Consider the following 15,000-nt stretch of genomic DNA (forward strand, 5'->3'; position numbering starts at 1 on the left):
TGTGTTTGAGATGGACGACTGCATTAATAACATGCAGACAGATTAGGAACAGACTGAGAGCGTGTGTGCAATATAGAGCCGTCGGTCCTGTTTTAGAGTTAATACACGGTTACATTCACATAGTGACGGCACTTTTATAAACAAACTGACTGTGTCACATTTCCAGACTGTGTGAATGAAACTGAACTACTTTTACATCAGGTCATGTGATCCGAACCTGATACAGTCAGCTAAAATAATCCATAATAACTCTTCCTCCAGTGAAAAGTGTTCTGGTGTGAATCAGGAGAGAAATCTGCAGATCAAGCAGCGTTTACAAGACAAAACAGCTCTAAACAAATATGTGGCTGGATTTTGATGTGAGAGACGACAGCAGATGCACTTTTTCACTGCAGGAAGCGTTATTATGGATTATAAACTCAATATATTTTAGTTAAAAACGTCTTAATGCTGGATTTGTTTCAGCTTTTGTCTTCTCCAGATGTTAACTGATGGACTGGAGTGCTGTGGATTATTGTGATGTTTTTATCAGACTCTCATTCTGACGGCACCCATTCACTGCAGAGCATCCATTGCTGAGACACTGATGCAGAGACACATTTCTACAAACCTGATGAAGAAACACTCATCCTGATCTTGTGTGGCCTGACAGTGAGGACATTTTCAGTAAATTACTATACTGCTTAGTCTATACTAAAAAAAACAACAAAAAAAACAATTTCAGTCTCTCTACTTCAAAATGTCATGTTTAATTCAATGCATTACTTGCCATTCCTTGCACTTATTCTTGAAATGTACAAGCAATTTCTGAGGTTTCACTGCAGTACAAGTCATTTCTTACACATGAAAATAAGCAGCTGCCTTTATATTTCAGGAAGGTGGTCATTATATGTGACATCAAAGAGGCTAAAAGCCCTTGGCTTGAGTCACAGCTCACTCTATTTGTAAGTAGTGCAGTTTTTAAAGTTCTTCCATGTGTAACACAGACAAAGGGCGAGAAGTGTGTGTGCAATTTGGTTTCACCTTCTAGGCTTATCCTCACACACACACACACACACACATTCTTTAGTGTCGTCACATTTGTGCTCATCAATCACTCTGTGTCTATACATGTGGTGTGTGAGGAGGCAGCAGCAGATAACCAGATGACTAATTAGGTGGCACACAAGTGCACAGCCCTGCAGTGACCTACACAAGCACATATCAGCATCCAGCTGAAAGCAGCGCATTGATAAATGCATGAGTGAATGTAACACACAAACACACGCTTTAATGAATAAACCCGGCGGTAAATAAATATCGGGAGCTGTACGCATTGCAGTGAATCAGATGCACTGCAGCTCACCACAAGCGTTTCGTCGGAGCAAACGAAGATTGATGAAATAGAAACATATATACGCCGCAGCGCTCGGTAATAACTAAAGCACTCATTTATGCTAAGTGCAATATTTCTCCCGTTCGCTCGGCGTCACCTCGACTTCACAACCAACTGCATTTATCCTAATCAAGCATTTGCATTTTAAAGCTGACAGATGAACTCCGTATGTAAATAAGACCAATCCTGGCACGCAAAAATGGCAGGACTAGAAATGCGAGTGGTGAATATTACATTATTCATGTAATAATGAAAACTAGCCAAATGCAAATAAAATGTAAAACTCTTCAACAGACACTGACCCAGAAACCTCTCCCTTAAAGGAATAGTTCAATCAAAAATAAAACTTTGCTGAAAACCTAATCACGTCATTAGAATACATTTGTAGAAATGTGTCTCTGCATCAGTGTCTCAGCAGTGGATGCTCTGCAGTGAATGGGTGCCGTCAGAATGAGAGTCCAAACAGCTGATAAAAACATCACAATAATCCACAGCACTCCAGTCCATCAGTTAACATCTGGAGAAGACAAAAGCTGAAACAAATCCAGCATTAAGACGTTTTTAACTAAAATACATTGAGTCCATAATCCATAATAACGCTTCCTGCAGTGAAAAAGTGCATCTGCTGTCGTCTCTCACATCAAAATCCAGCCACATATTTGTTTAGAGCTGTTTAGGACTGTTTTGGCATCTGTGCAGATTTCTCTCCTGATTCAGACCAGAACACTTTTTCACTGCAGGAAGCGTTATTATGGATTATAGACTCAATGTATTTTAGTTAAAAACGTCTTAATGCTGGATTTGTTTCAGCTTTTGTCTTCTCCAGATGTTAACTGATGGACTGGAGTGCTGTGGATTATTGTGATGTTTTTATCAGCTGTTTGGACTCTCATTCTGACGGCACCCATTCACTGCAGAGCATCCATTGCTGAGACACTGATGCAGAGACACATTTCTACAAACCTGATGAAGAAACAAACTCATCTACATCTCAGATGGCCTGAGGATGAGCACATTTTCAGCTCATTTTCATCTCTGGCTGAACTATTCCTTTAAGTGCTGTATGAACAAAGCCTCCATTAATGGAAAGCCCCTAATGAGCGTTTCTCTCATGTCGTGACCTCAAGGTGACCTTTTAACCTCTGGAATCAGGGGTTGAGCCTTGAGACGGGCTCCAGACTGCTTACCAGACGTCTCGAGGGGGTTCTGCTATGATTGACGTTCCTTGAAGATTTCTTTTTGAACATTTTTCTGAGGGCAGAGAAATGTGAGTATTAAGAGTCCGTGGGAAGGTTACTCTGAGGCTCTGGTGGCAAGCCAGAGGCCCAGCGACTGATTTCCGATTGCTCTGCTTCCTGACGGAAAGAAACGTCAAAGCATGCTTTATCTACACTGAAGCGGATTGGCGAGAGGTATAAGCAGTCGAAAAACTAGGACAAAGACATGTGGGAAATAATAAAGTCTTTGAAAGCTGCGTCTGTCTGACTGACAACAAAGAACTGCGATTTGCTCTCAAAGGAGGAGATGATTCGCCTTGATCCTCACGGTGGAGCGAATTAACAGAGTAAAGCATTTATCACAGTTAAAACAAACTCACACACAGATCTAAGTTAATCACACATTAATGCATAAAACACAAGAATATTCCACAATAAATGTAGCTTATGCTTAATCAACAGCATTTGAGATCAGTCACCTAATTCATCTTTTTTAAGGTAGGACTACTTGTCTAGACAGATGAATTTATAGTACTGCATTTCTTTGCTTTCTAGGATCCTTGCATATATTATGCAAAAAATAAAGTTTATCAGTTTGACATGATCATGTTATAAATTATGCTATCGCAAATATGCTTTTTAGTTTTGTGTTACCTTACCTTGTGACCAATAAATTCGGTTAAGGATTTTCAAAAATCATCTGATACAATCAAATCAAATTCTATATAAACTTTAGAGAATATTAGAGATATTTTTAAATATTAAATGTAATATTTTACATACTTTTTATTCATTATTTTATTGATGTTTTTATTGATACATATTGATTAATATGAAATAACATTTAAAATTTTACATTTACATTTCTAAATTATAATTGAAAATATAATTTCTGTATTTTCAACTTCTATTGAAAGTGTATCGTGTTTTTAGTAGCGCTGTCAAACGATTATTCACAATTAATTGCATCCAAAATAAAAGTTTTTGTTTACTTAATATACATGTGTGTACTGTGTATATATATATATATATATATGCATAACATATTTTTCTTAAATATATACATGCATGTGCGTGTATTTATATATAGACTACATAATAAATATACACAGTACACACACATATATTATGTAAACAAAAACTTTTATATTGGATCCGATTAATCGCGATTAATCATTTGCCAGCACTAGTTTTTAGTTATTACAAACTGATGCGCAGATCAAATTAATCAGTTGTAATCAGCATCAGACTGTGGCATAGAGCTATGGACTCCTGTGAGGCTAATGCAGTCATATATCAGAAAGCCTGAGTGCCGCAGTACCTGTGGAGGATCTAGAGATGTGGGCATCTCTCCTGGACGCTCCTCTGCTCGTGTCCTCACGACTAATGCAGTCATAACAGAGCAGTGCTGCTCCACACACACACAGGACAAAAGAAGTTAAAAAAGGAAAAGGAAAGGAACACCTTTCAAGAACTGATGCACAAAAATCGATCTGCTGGATATTTTATTCGTCAAAAAAAAAAACAGATAACTCTGTTGAACAGCCATATTTAGTTATACCTGAGTTAGTCATGAGTCCCTGAGCCAAACCTTCAGCCGACACACAATCACCACACCTGACACACACACACGTTGCTTTGTGTGGTTTATGGGGACTCTCCATAGGCGTAATGGTTTTTATATTGTACAAACTGTATTTTATATCGCCCTACACCTAAACCTACCCCTTACAGGAAAGTTTGTGCATTTTTAGATTAAAAAAAAAAAAAAAACTCATTCTGAATGACTTATAAGCCTTTTGAATTACAGGGGCACTGAAAATGTTCTCATAAATCACCTTCTCGTTGTAATACCTATGTCATACCCATGTCATTATACAAAATAGTGTCCTCATAAACCACATACACATGCACACACACACACACACACACACACACAAACAAACACACAAACACACACCTCCAGATCCATCCGCAGATGAGCGTCAGACTTTCTCACACACGTCCGTCTGCAGTCACCCGGAGAGTAAAGGGACAGTTTGCCCAAAAATGAAAATTGTGTCATCTTTACTCACCCTCATGTTCTTCCAAACCTGTGTGAGTTTCTTTTTTCAGCTGAACACAAAAGAAGATATTTTGAAGAACGTTGGTAACCAAATATTTTTGTTTGTGTGAATCAGCTTAAAGAAATGCATACAGGCTTGGAACAACATGAGGGTGAGTAAATGATGACAGAATTTTCATTTCTGGGAGAATTATCACTTTAGGAACTGAAATGAGCTGTTCCTGAAGTCTCGACTGAGGAACAGAGATGCTAGCATTTAGAGAGAGAGAGAAGAGATACCGTAAGGAGAAAATCTCCCAGCAACGGCTGAGATATTAAAACGAGCCTGTTTAAACATTCAAGTTGATTTGCAATGAAAATGTTTGAGAATTTACGCTCCAAACCTATGCAGTAAAGAGTGAGACCTCCACCAATGAGAAACTAGGATTTAATTAGCAATCACAGCCAAAACACAAAAATCAACTTTCACCAAACGCATTCAATAAATAGCAAAGAGAAAAAGCCCTGATTTATATAAATGATGCCGCAGTCACACTAGACTTTGAGCATGCATCTACAAACTCTGCAATGGTCATAATATGACGTCACACACTCTTTTTAAAAGCATTATGCAAACAAAATACAAAAATATGCAATCTATACCACTTTACAATGCAAAACTGCAGATTTATTTAAAATGTAATGACTTCTACTGGTCAATCTTGTGTTCACATGATAAAAATTCATAGGTCAGAGTTCATCATGAGCTTGTGTTTCCAAGCCTCCTGCATTTGCATGCATATGACTGGAACGGACATCATTTGGAAAGAAAAGTGTAGCATGACCATCGCTTGAGTTGAAAACTGCTGTATTTTTCTACATATTTGCTACAAAATGCCATGCAGGGGTTCAAATGAACCATTGCACGAATCGTTTGTAACCAGTTTATTTATATGGATCTTCTAAATGAACCAGTTCACTACAATAAAGCTCTACAACATTGGAAAAAAAAAACTATTTAGTGGAAAATCGAATGTTTCGGAGACAGTCGAGCAACTAAGTTAGTAGCATCACTAGTTTAGTTAGTAACTCCCCAACATCACCCACCACCACCAACAGAACCGCGCACAGGACTTGTTATATTTCTGACTGTTCAGTATTATGAATCACTACTGGAAAGACAATAATCACACACATGTGGACAGAATGAAGCGGGCCGAACCTGCGAAGGCTTTGGATATGCGGTCTTTCTTCCACTCCCAGGGCTGGTCGTACTCCTCCGGCGGCCTCTCGTCGTCCTGCGGTAATCTGCTCTCACGGGAACACACGCCTGCGTCTGGATCGCCTCCGTTCTCCTCCGGCTCGTACGGGGTGTCATAGAGAGGCAGCTGCCGGACCGGACCGTCTTTAGGAGCGCGACCGCCTCGGATTTCTGCCAAACGAAGAGAGGAGACCACAACATATCAACAGTCTGTGCTGGTTTCAGCATGCTTTTCTATTTTACACATTTGTGAACCTGGACCACAAAACTAGTCATAAGGGTCCATTTTTTGAAATTGAGATTTATGTAAGCTGAAAGCTGAATAAATAAGCTTTCCACTGATGTATGGTTTGTTATGATAGGACAGTATTTGGCTGAGATACAACTATTTGAAAATCTGGAATCTGAGGGTGCAAAAAAATCAAAATATTGAGAAAATCACCTTTAAAGTTGTCCAAATGAAGTTCTTAGCAATGCATATTACTAATCAAAAATGAAGTTTTTATATATTTACGGTAGGAAATTTACAAAATATCTTCATGGAACAAGATCTTTACTTAATATCCTAATGATTTTTGGAATAAAAGAAAAATCGATAATTTTGACCCATGTTGGCTATTGCTACAAATATACTACTTATGACTGGTTTTGTGCTCCAGGGTCACATTTATGCATTTAGCAGGCACTTTTATGCAAAGCGACCTACAATGAAAAAACACAAGCAATTCATCACAGAGCCAACAATTCCAGGTTTATTAGGAAAGAATAATAGAATAGGAAACTATTTTAGCAACTGAATTGATCAACATAGACTGACATTTTCAGTCAAAATCCCAAATTTCTTTTTCCAAAGTTTAGTCAAAAGTGGTAATTTAGCTGCAGGGTGCCCATTTCAGACGGTTTCATTATGCATGCAGGCTAAGGTTAAGTGTTAAGTGCTTAAAAGCTTCAGTGAAATGAACAAAAACAAGCCCAAAACACCTAAACATGCTGAGTTTAATGATCAGACCTGAAGCGCTCAGAATAAACTCAGAGACTCATCTGAACACAACAGAGATAAAGCAGAGCTCAGGTCCTGCAAAATGACCTCTGAATCTCATCTGAACACAGAGATCTGCCACTGATGACCTAGAGATCCACCAGAGATCAGTCAGTGACCAGCTGGAGATCCACCAGAGATCAGACAACACTGAAATAAACCGCAGTGCCTGTAACCTGAAGAAACGACTGCATGTTTCAGCTTAAAGTGACTGTTTTAGGGCTGCAACTAACGATTATTTTGATAAATCGATTAATCTGTCAATTACGTCTTTGATTAACTGATTGATCGATCGATTAATTGAATTTAAAAAGGCACGTTTTATTTACAGTATTTTATGGGGGAAAAAAAGTGTGCAAACTGAAGAATGCATCCATGTAGGCTATACTATACATTATGTGCCAAAAATAAGGCACAAGGCATTTAATATAAACATTACAGTCTAAAACTTGTGCACACCATAATAAAGCAAAACAAAAGCATATACTAAACATACACATTTACTTATCTGAACATAGTAATTATATGTATACCAACAGTCCCGTCACATTCACTGCTCTCATAAAAACACATTTCTTGTTCATCTTAAACATACAATCCAACAAATTGCATATTTAACATTGCAAAGTCAGAATTATCGCACTCCTGTTCTATATAGCGCTCTTTAGTGAAGTTTAAGGAGTGTCACTCACTCTCTGTCATGACGAGCCTTCATGCAAAGCATGCCTTTTGAACATTTACACAAAGAAAAACCCATACTATCTGGACTGAGGGAAAAATGTCTCTAATGCATTAAACAGCACATGCACATGCCAGCAAATGCTGTTAAACTATATGCTTTTGTTTGAAGCTTAATATGAAGCTTTCTCATTTTTAGGACAACTTGGGTCATGCACTTTTCCCACAGAAGCTTGCTGCGTGTCCTCGGCTATATTCCAGACACATTTGTTCACAGAAATGTGTTATTTACTCCTCTAAAGTGATGTGGCTGGTGGATCTTTTATGTGCACAGTGTGCACAATATAATCAAATTCACTTTTGATTACTATCAATTTTGATTAGTTGTTGTTGCAATTTGTTTAATGAACACTGGCCAGCCTCCAGACTCAAAGTTGTCTGGTTAAAGATGTAGAACAATGAACACACAGCAGTAGTGTAGCTCTGTCCTTGACCTCCAGGGGTCACTGGAAACTGGACTGCAGACATCTGTCACCCTTCACTACAAAACACAGAAATCATGTGTCACCTCTGATCAACAGACAGCGGTTTGTCCATCGCTCTCTCTAAAAGCATGAGCATCTCTCTCTGGTTCTCTGGGGTGGCATGAAGCTGTTAGCAGGCGTGCTAATGGTATGGTATAATACAGAGACGATCATGGAATGAAATATAACACCACAGCGCTGTATAATTGCCTCTATGCTCAGGGGAGCTCTTGCGGAATAACGAGAAAAGTGTACAGACAAGAAAAAGAGAGAGTTTGAGAGAGATCTTCATATAAGCCATATCTGCAGAAACCTGGATCGTTACATTGTACTCTTATTGATGCAATGAAATTCCAGCAATCACATTTTTTTGACCGAAACAGCAACGGCTATCCAGTGTGAACAGCAGCCTGTAGAGCAGGAGCGTGTGTTCTGAACTCAGGCTTACACGCGCTCAGGCAAGTTACTGTGGTCTGGAGAAATGGGTGTATCCGCCGGAGATCATAACGATAATTATGGCTTCCAGCGGAACCGAATCCAGCCGAGGAGCTGGTGCCCTTTCACCCATCACGTCTGCAACAGTTCAGGGATCAAAGGTCAAACGGAAACCCGGCATTCACACACACACACACACACACAAACACATGCTGCAGCTGCCCACCCACCACGCAAACACGCTTCCTCTCCAGGTGTCAGACGTTGTGAGTGAGTGTGCGTGTGTGTGTTCTGGTATATATGGTTTACACGGACACAAATGTGTATAATAACATGGGTACTACAACGTAAACATGGTTTATGAGGACACTTCCTGTGTCCCCGTAAAACAAAAGGCTTAAAAAACATACTAAACGGTGTTTTATGAAATTCAAAAATTGCCAGTAGTCTCCTGTAAGGGGTAGGTTTAGGTGTAGGGTTGGTGTAGGGCGATATAAAATACAGTTTGTACAGTATAAAAACAGTATATAGATGGAATGCTAAAATAAACTACAGGTATGGATGGATGAATGGATGGATGGATGGATGGATGGATGGAATGCTAAAAGAAACAATGGATGGATGGATGGATGAATGAATGGACGGATGGATGGATGGATGGATGGATGGAATGCTAAAAGAAACAATGGATGGATGGAAGAAATGTTAAAAGAAACAATGGATTGATGGATGGATGGATGGATGGATGGAAGGAATGCTAAAAGAAACACTGGATGGATGGAAGAAATGTTAAAAGAAACAATGGATGGATGAATGGACGGATGGATGGAAGGAATGTTAAAAGAAACAATGGATGGATGGAAGAAATGTTAAAAGAAACAATGGATTGATGGATGGACGGATGGAAGGAATGCTAGAAGAAACTATGGATGGATGAATGGATGGATGGATGGAATGCTAAAAGAAACACTGGATGGATGGAAGTAATGTTAAAAGAAACAATGGATGGACGGATGGATGGATTGATGGAATGCTAGAAGAAACTATGGATGGATGGAATAATAGTAGAAATGGTGGATGGATGGATGGATGGATGGATGGATGGATGGATGGATGGAATGCTAGAAGAAACTATGGATGGATGGAATAATAGAAGAAATGGTGGATTGATGGATGGATGGATGGATGGAATGCTAGAAGAAACTATGGATGGATGGAATAATAGAAGAAATGGTGGATTGATGGATGGATGGATGGATGGAATGCTAGAAGAAACTATGGATGGATGGATGGGATGATAGAATGTTAAAAAAAACAATGGATGGAATGCTAGAAGAAACTATGGATGGAAAGATGGAACAATAGATAGTACGACAAAATAAATGATGGATGAATGGATGGAACAATAGAATGATAGAAAAAACAATGGATGGAACAACAGAGTACGATAGAACAAATGATGGATGGATGATGGAGTGATAGATGGACAGATATCATCCAGTAGTTTCTTCAGTGTAGTTCTGGACTGGTTTCAGTTTTCTGTCAATGAGAAACCCTGAGGGTTTGAGAAGTTCTGAGACTCTGACCAAATCCAATTCTGATTCCAGTCACTCTTTCTTCAGCTCTAACTACATGCTCAGCTTTTACATGTCAGCGGTCTGTGCTTCCTCTCCATCATCCCTCCATCATCTCCATCAATCTGCTCCTCACCTCTCCGTTCAATCCCCGAAGAGGAGGAAATAAGATGTTACTGACTGGAAATTTCAAAAGCGCCTCTATGTCAGCCAAGTCCTCGGCACATGAGCGTGTTTGGATGAAATCAAACTCTGCATCAGCTCACAGCTGCTCTCCTCACGTCTCCAATCATTTGAATAAATTATCACCGAAAGCCTTTCACCGCTGCATCCATTCACTCTCCTGCAGGGCATTATGGGAGCAAACACATCTCCTCCTGCAGCCCATCTCTGCCAAAGATATTAAACGCTTACAGTCCTCGGTTTGACACCCGGAATGAGCTTTTCGCCTCACCAGGAGGTGAATCGAGAAAATGTTCAATACAGCATGTCAAATATTTTTAGATTAGCACAGGAACACAACCATTTCAGTTCAGTAAGTCAAGAACCAGTCCAGCTGATTCAGTGAGTGAGTTAACTCTAGTAATGATTCAAAACAACAAGCCTGTTCAACAGATTCATTAAAAAGAATCAGATCGTAAGAGAACTGGCCTACAATGCAACAAAATGACATCTTTACCGTCTTTCTGTTTGTTATCCTTGTATTATAAATTAAAAAAATATATAAATATGGGTTAAATAATGCCCCATCATCATTCAATGCAACAGATATATTTAGGTAAAAATGAAACATACTTATTCTGATCTGTACTTTTTAAAATATATAAAAGAATAAGTGATCATACTAAATTGTATCATGATAAATATATTATTTAAAATAATAAACACACACACATACACTGTATTGTACTTGTTGACAAATGGGTAAAACCTAGTTTGAAGGATAGAGGCAAAGATTGGTAAAGATTTAAAAATGACAATTAATTAGTGTTAGTAGACTGCACTGTGATCCTTGAATTGAGTCTTTTAATGTCATCTAAAGATTATTGTTTTAAATAAGCCTGACAAGAGTTTTTACCCTTGTAAAATTAAATAAATAAATAAAAAGGCCAACATTTATTTAAAATAGATTTATTTCATACTATGTATACTTCAAATCCATTAACAGATGTATTTATATTATGCAATTATAATTAAACTTATTTATTTATTGCACAATGCATATTTCTTAATAATATGCCTAAAATGTGTTTTAATATCTATTAATACGGCCTGGATGATCTCTGTATACTTTCAGTCTTTAAATGCAAGATATTTAAAGCGTACCTGAAGTATACTGTACTTGCAATAGTTCCACTTTAGCACAATCAAATATGCTTTAGTATATCTTTAGTTGGACTTCAGCAGTACTTCTGCACAATTAGTGTACTAATTAGTGTACTTAAGTGTATTAAATACAAAACTAGTTATTCCAGTTTAGCAGACTTTAAGTATACCAGTTTAGTATACCAAAAGTACAATTTCAGGGTATTTTTTTATTAAGCAATTAATTATGTAAATTAATTTTTAGTATACTTAGCATGAAATAAATGTATTTCAAATACATTTTAGCATTTTCCCCCCACTAGGATACACTGAATTAAATCAGGGTAAAAAAAAATGTATGATACTACATTTTACATACCACAAAAATACAATTTAAATACTAATCCTGCATGTTCTGCATGTCTCTGTGTGAATGAATGGCGCAGACGCGCGGTTTCATTTACTACAAACACACTGAAGCGTGTGACGCTCGCGTGATTTCAGCGTCTGTCGTCTCCCTAAATGAGGACATAAATACATGAACAACATCTCCAGAACTGCTCTGAGAGACACTTTCTGAGCATTTTACCATTTTATTTGAGTAAAACTAGCCTCATATCATACATACACAGAAATGTAAAAGTATTCACGGCAACCCGTCAAAATAAAAGTTTGGTTTAACTTTTAGACATTGAGCCAGAAATGCATTACTGTTGTTATACAATTATTAAAACTGTATTCTTTAAGGAATAACCACACATTTCTTCCATGTTTAAATTTGAATGTTTGCCCCCCCAAAAAAAGTTTGTATAATTTTCAATAATTAAAAGATAAATAAAATAAATTGTTTTATGTCTTCATTTGATATCCAGTAAAATTGAAAAACACAACAGAATTTCTGAGGAATATAAAAACATTTTATAAGACCATTCTAAGAATAAATTGGAATAAATTAAATAGATTTTATGCATTCAAATAATTAGACATGCTAAAAAATAATTTGTTAACAATAAAACATATGGTGAGAAAAAATAAAATAAAATCGGGTCCTAAACATGCAATTTTTGTTAAACTTTTAATAAATTGATGTGAAAATATGTAAGCTTCATGAGTTTAATTAGTTAGACATGCTTTTTAATGAATACAATTCAATTTAACCATTAAAAAGTTTCCAAACTGAATTTGGAAAAATATAAAAATGGAATTTGGGAAAAAATAAAACTGATTTCATAGGGCCCTAAGAAAACAGAAGCAGCTATTTTTGTAAGTTGGACTGAAGTGTGTAGCGTTTGTCCAGCTGTGAGAGCAGAGAGACATTCACAGAAGCAGAGACTGACTGTCAGAGATAGTGCTGCAGGTCTCTCCGGATCTCATGTGTTCACGCTGATAATAACACACCGGAGAAATACACACAGCTGCCAATGACATATTCCGCATCAGAAAATATCATATATATTGGGCTGAATCATATTGGTATTGGACTGGATTTGCAACAAGTGGTGCACAGAAGTTTATTTGGGTGACTGATTTGATAAATAGCGTAAACAGATTTTAGTTGTAACATACGTAAAACTGATTATCTGAACTGACATTCTTTCTCTTTTCCTGCTGTCTCGATAATGTAATAAAATGCAGGTCTTATCAAACTCACGCTATTCGTTATTCAACAGCATTAATAACCGTGACTGTAATCTGACAGCAGATACAATGCTACAAGTTTGTAGTCCCAAAAATAATTAAAATTCACTCAAATATGGCAGAATAGAACTTGAACAAAAATAAAGCATCATATTTCCCATTTTCAAACGGCTAAACAGTGAATTATGCACTGTTGTTTAATATAATATGCATATACGGGGGTTGGACAAAATAATGTAAACACCTATTATTATTATTGGGAAAAATCAAATATCACTTATTTATATCTTCATTGCCTATATTGTCTAGTTTGTAAATCAGTGGTATAAACTATGTTCATTAGTGTTTAGTATATGCTTTATAAGTGACTGTCAGACATTCAGAAATGACAAATCATGGGAGCCTGTTTAGCAGGAGCGTCTGTAATATTAAAGGGGTCCTATTATGCTTTTTCACTTTTTGAATTTTAGTCAGTGTGTAGTGTGTATGTTTGGGCATAAAAAGATCTACAAAGTTACAAATCTCAAAGTCCACTCCAAAGGGAGATATTTCATTAAAAAAATCCTTTTCAAGAACTACAACGAACGGCTCATTTCCGGTGTTAGTGATGTCACAAAGAGAACGCTTGGTTGAGCACTGCACGGTTCAAAATGGAAACCCGGTGCGGGTGTTGTTATATCACTGTATTTCTGAAGGAAACCGACTGTCTTCAGAAAATTGTAGATGTCATTTTCATTTTATCTTGCATGTATTGTCTGATAAAGCAGTGTTTGTGAGAGGAGCTCTGCTTTGTGTACAGCGTTACCGGCGAAACCTCGCCTCCCGCTGCCACCACAAATAGTGTAACTCTGTGGGACTATGGTATAAATAAATTCAACTGTATAACAGTTTCACTGCAATTCATGTTATAATGTTAGAATTACATATTAACGTTGCACTTTTCTGTACATAGTAAATGCAGTTATTTTTAAGCTGTTGTTGACATCCTATCTAAAACGTGATTTAGCCAAAAAAACAACAATAACGTTACCACTTTAATATGTCTTGCAATATCCGTGCGTGCAAAGGTTCTGCGCGATCCTCAATATTCTCGGGGTCTGAATTGATATGGCAATATTGACGAACTTGCTGCTTTGGCAAGGGGCGGAGCAGAACTAAAACACCGTCTAAGCTGTTCGCCAATCACAACGCACTGGGACAGCTAACCAATCACAACACATGTCATTTTTCGGAAGGCGGGCCTTCATCAAACCTAATCGAGCCGTTTGTGCCAGGCTGAGGAGAGAGGTATTGTAATAATGTAAATTATGTGAAAAATAATGCGTTTTTCAAACCACCAAGCATGAGAGCATGTTCTAGTACACCCCCAAAACAAAATCAAGACTTTGTAAAAGAGCATAACAGGACCCCTTTAACAGAGCGATTGTTTGGTGTTTTAAGACTGCAGACACAAAACCAAAAGTCAATGATAAGGACCATTAAACAGTAATAAGTGTGTGTCCAGACAACACAAGAGTCCTATCAATACCTTAGACTCAAGAGCAACTGCGAAGACCTGAAAGAAAGTGAGAGCTTCTAACAACCTCTTCATGGTCTGATTTGAAATCATCCAGCATTTTAAACACTTACGACCAACCTGTGTCTCACTACAGCAGCGTCTGTCTGTCTGCCACTTGCTGTCTGCTTTATCTCTGTCTTACAGCCGTCTCTACAGATCCCTGCTGCCAGAACACACACACTCACACACTCTCTCTCTCTCACACACACACACACACACACGCAGAGTTGGGTATAACGCATTACTCAGTAACGCGTCACTGTAATCTAATTACTTTTCCTGGTAACGCAGTAAAGTAATGAGTTACATTTTAAATTTATGTAATCTGATTACAGTTACTTATGCCAATAAA

At 37.6% G+C, this 15,000-nt stretch overlaps 1 protein-coding gene across 4 annotated transcripts in view; it reads right to left on the reverse strand.

Annotated features, from left to right (window-relative positions):
• zgc:158464 (uncharacterized protein LOC791139 homolog) overlaps positions 1–15,000 on the reverse strand; it is a 128,760-nt gene that overhangs the window by 38,605 nt on the left and 75,155 nt on the right. For 3 of the 4 annotated variants that reach the window (XM_058751079.1, XM_058751076.1, XM_058751075.1), the window contains exon 3: positions 5,859–6,068. In XM_058751079.1, coding sequence (XP_058607062.1) covers positions 5,859–6,068 — 210 coding nt within the window. Of the gene's footprint in view, positions 1–3,913; positions 4,001–5,858; positions 6,069–15,000 lie in introns of all 4 variants that reach the window. The other variant, XM_058751078.1, reaches the window with a different exon arrangement.

Source organism: Onychostoma macrolepis, chromosome 18 (assembly GCF_012432095.1).
Source record: "Onychostoma macrolepis isolate SWU-2019 chromosome 18, ASM1243209v1, whole genome shotgun sequence".
NCBI classification, from domain to species: domain Eukaryota; kingdom Metazoa; phylum Chordata; class Actinopteri; order Cypriniformes; family Cyprinidae; genus Onychostoma; species Onychostoma macrolepis.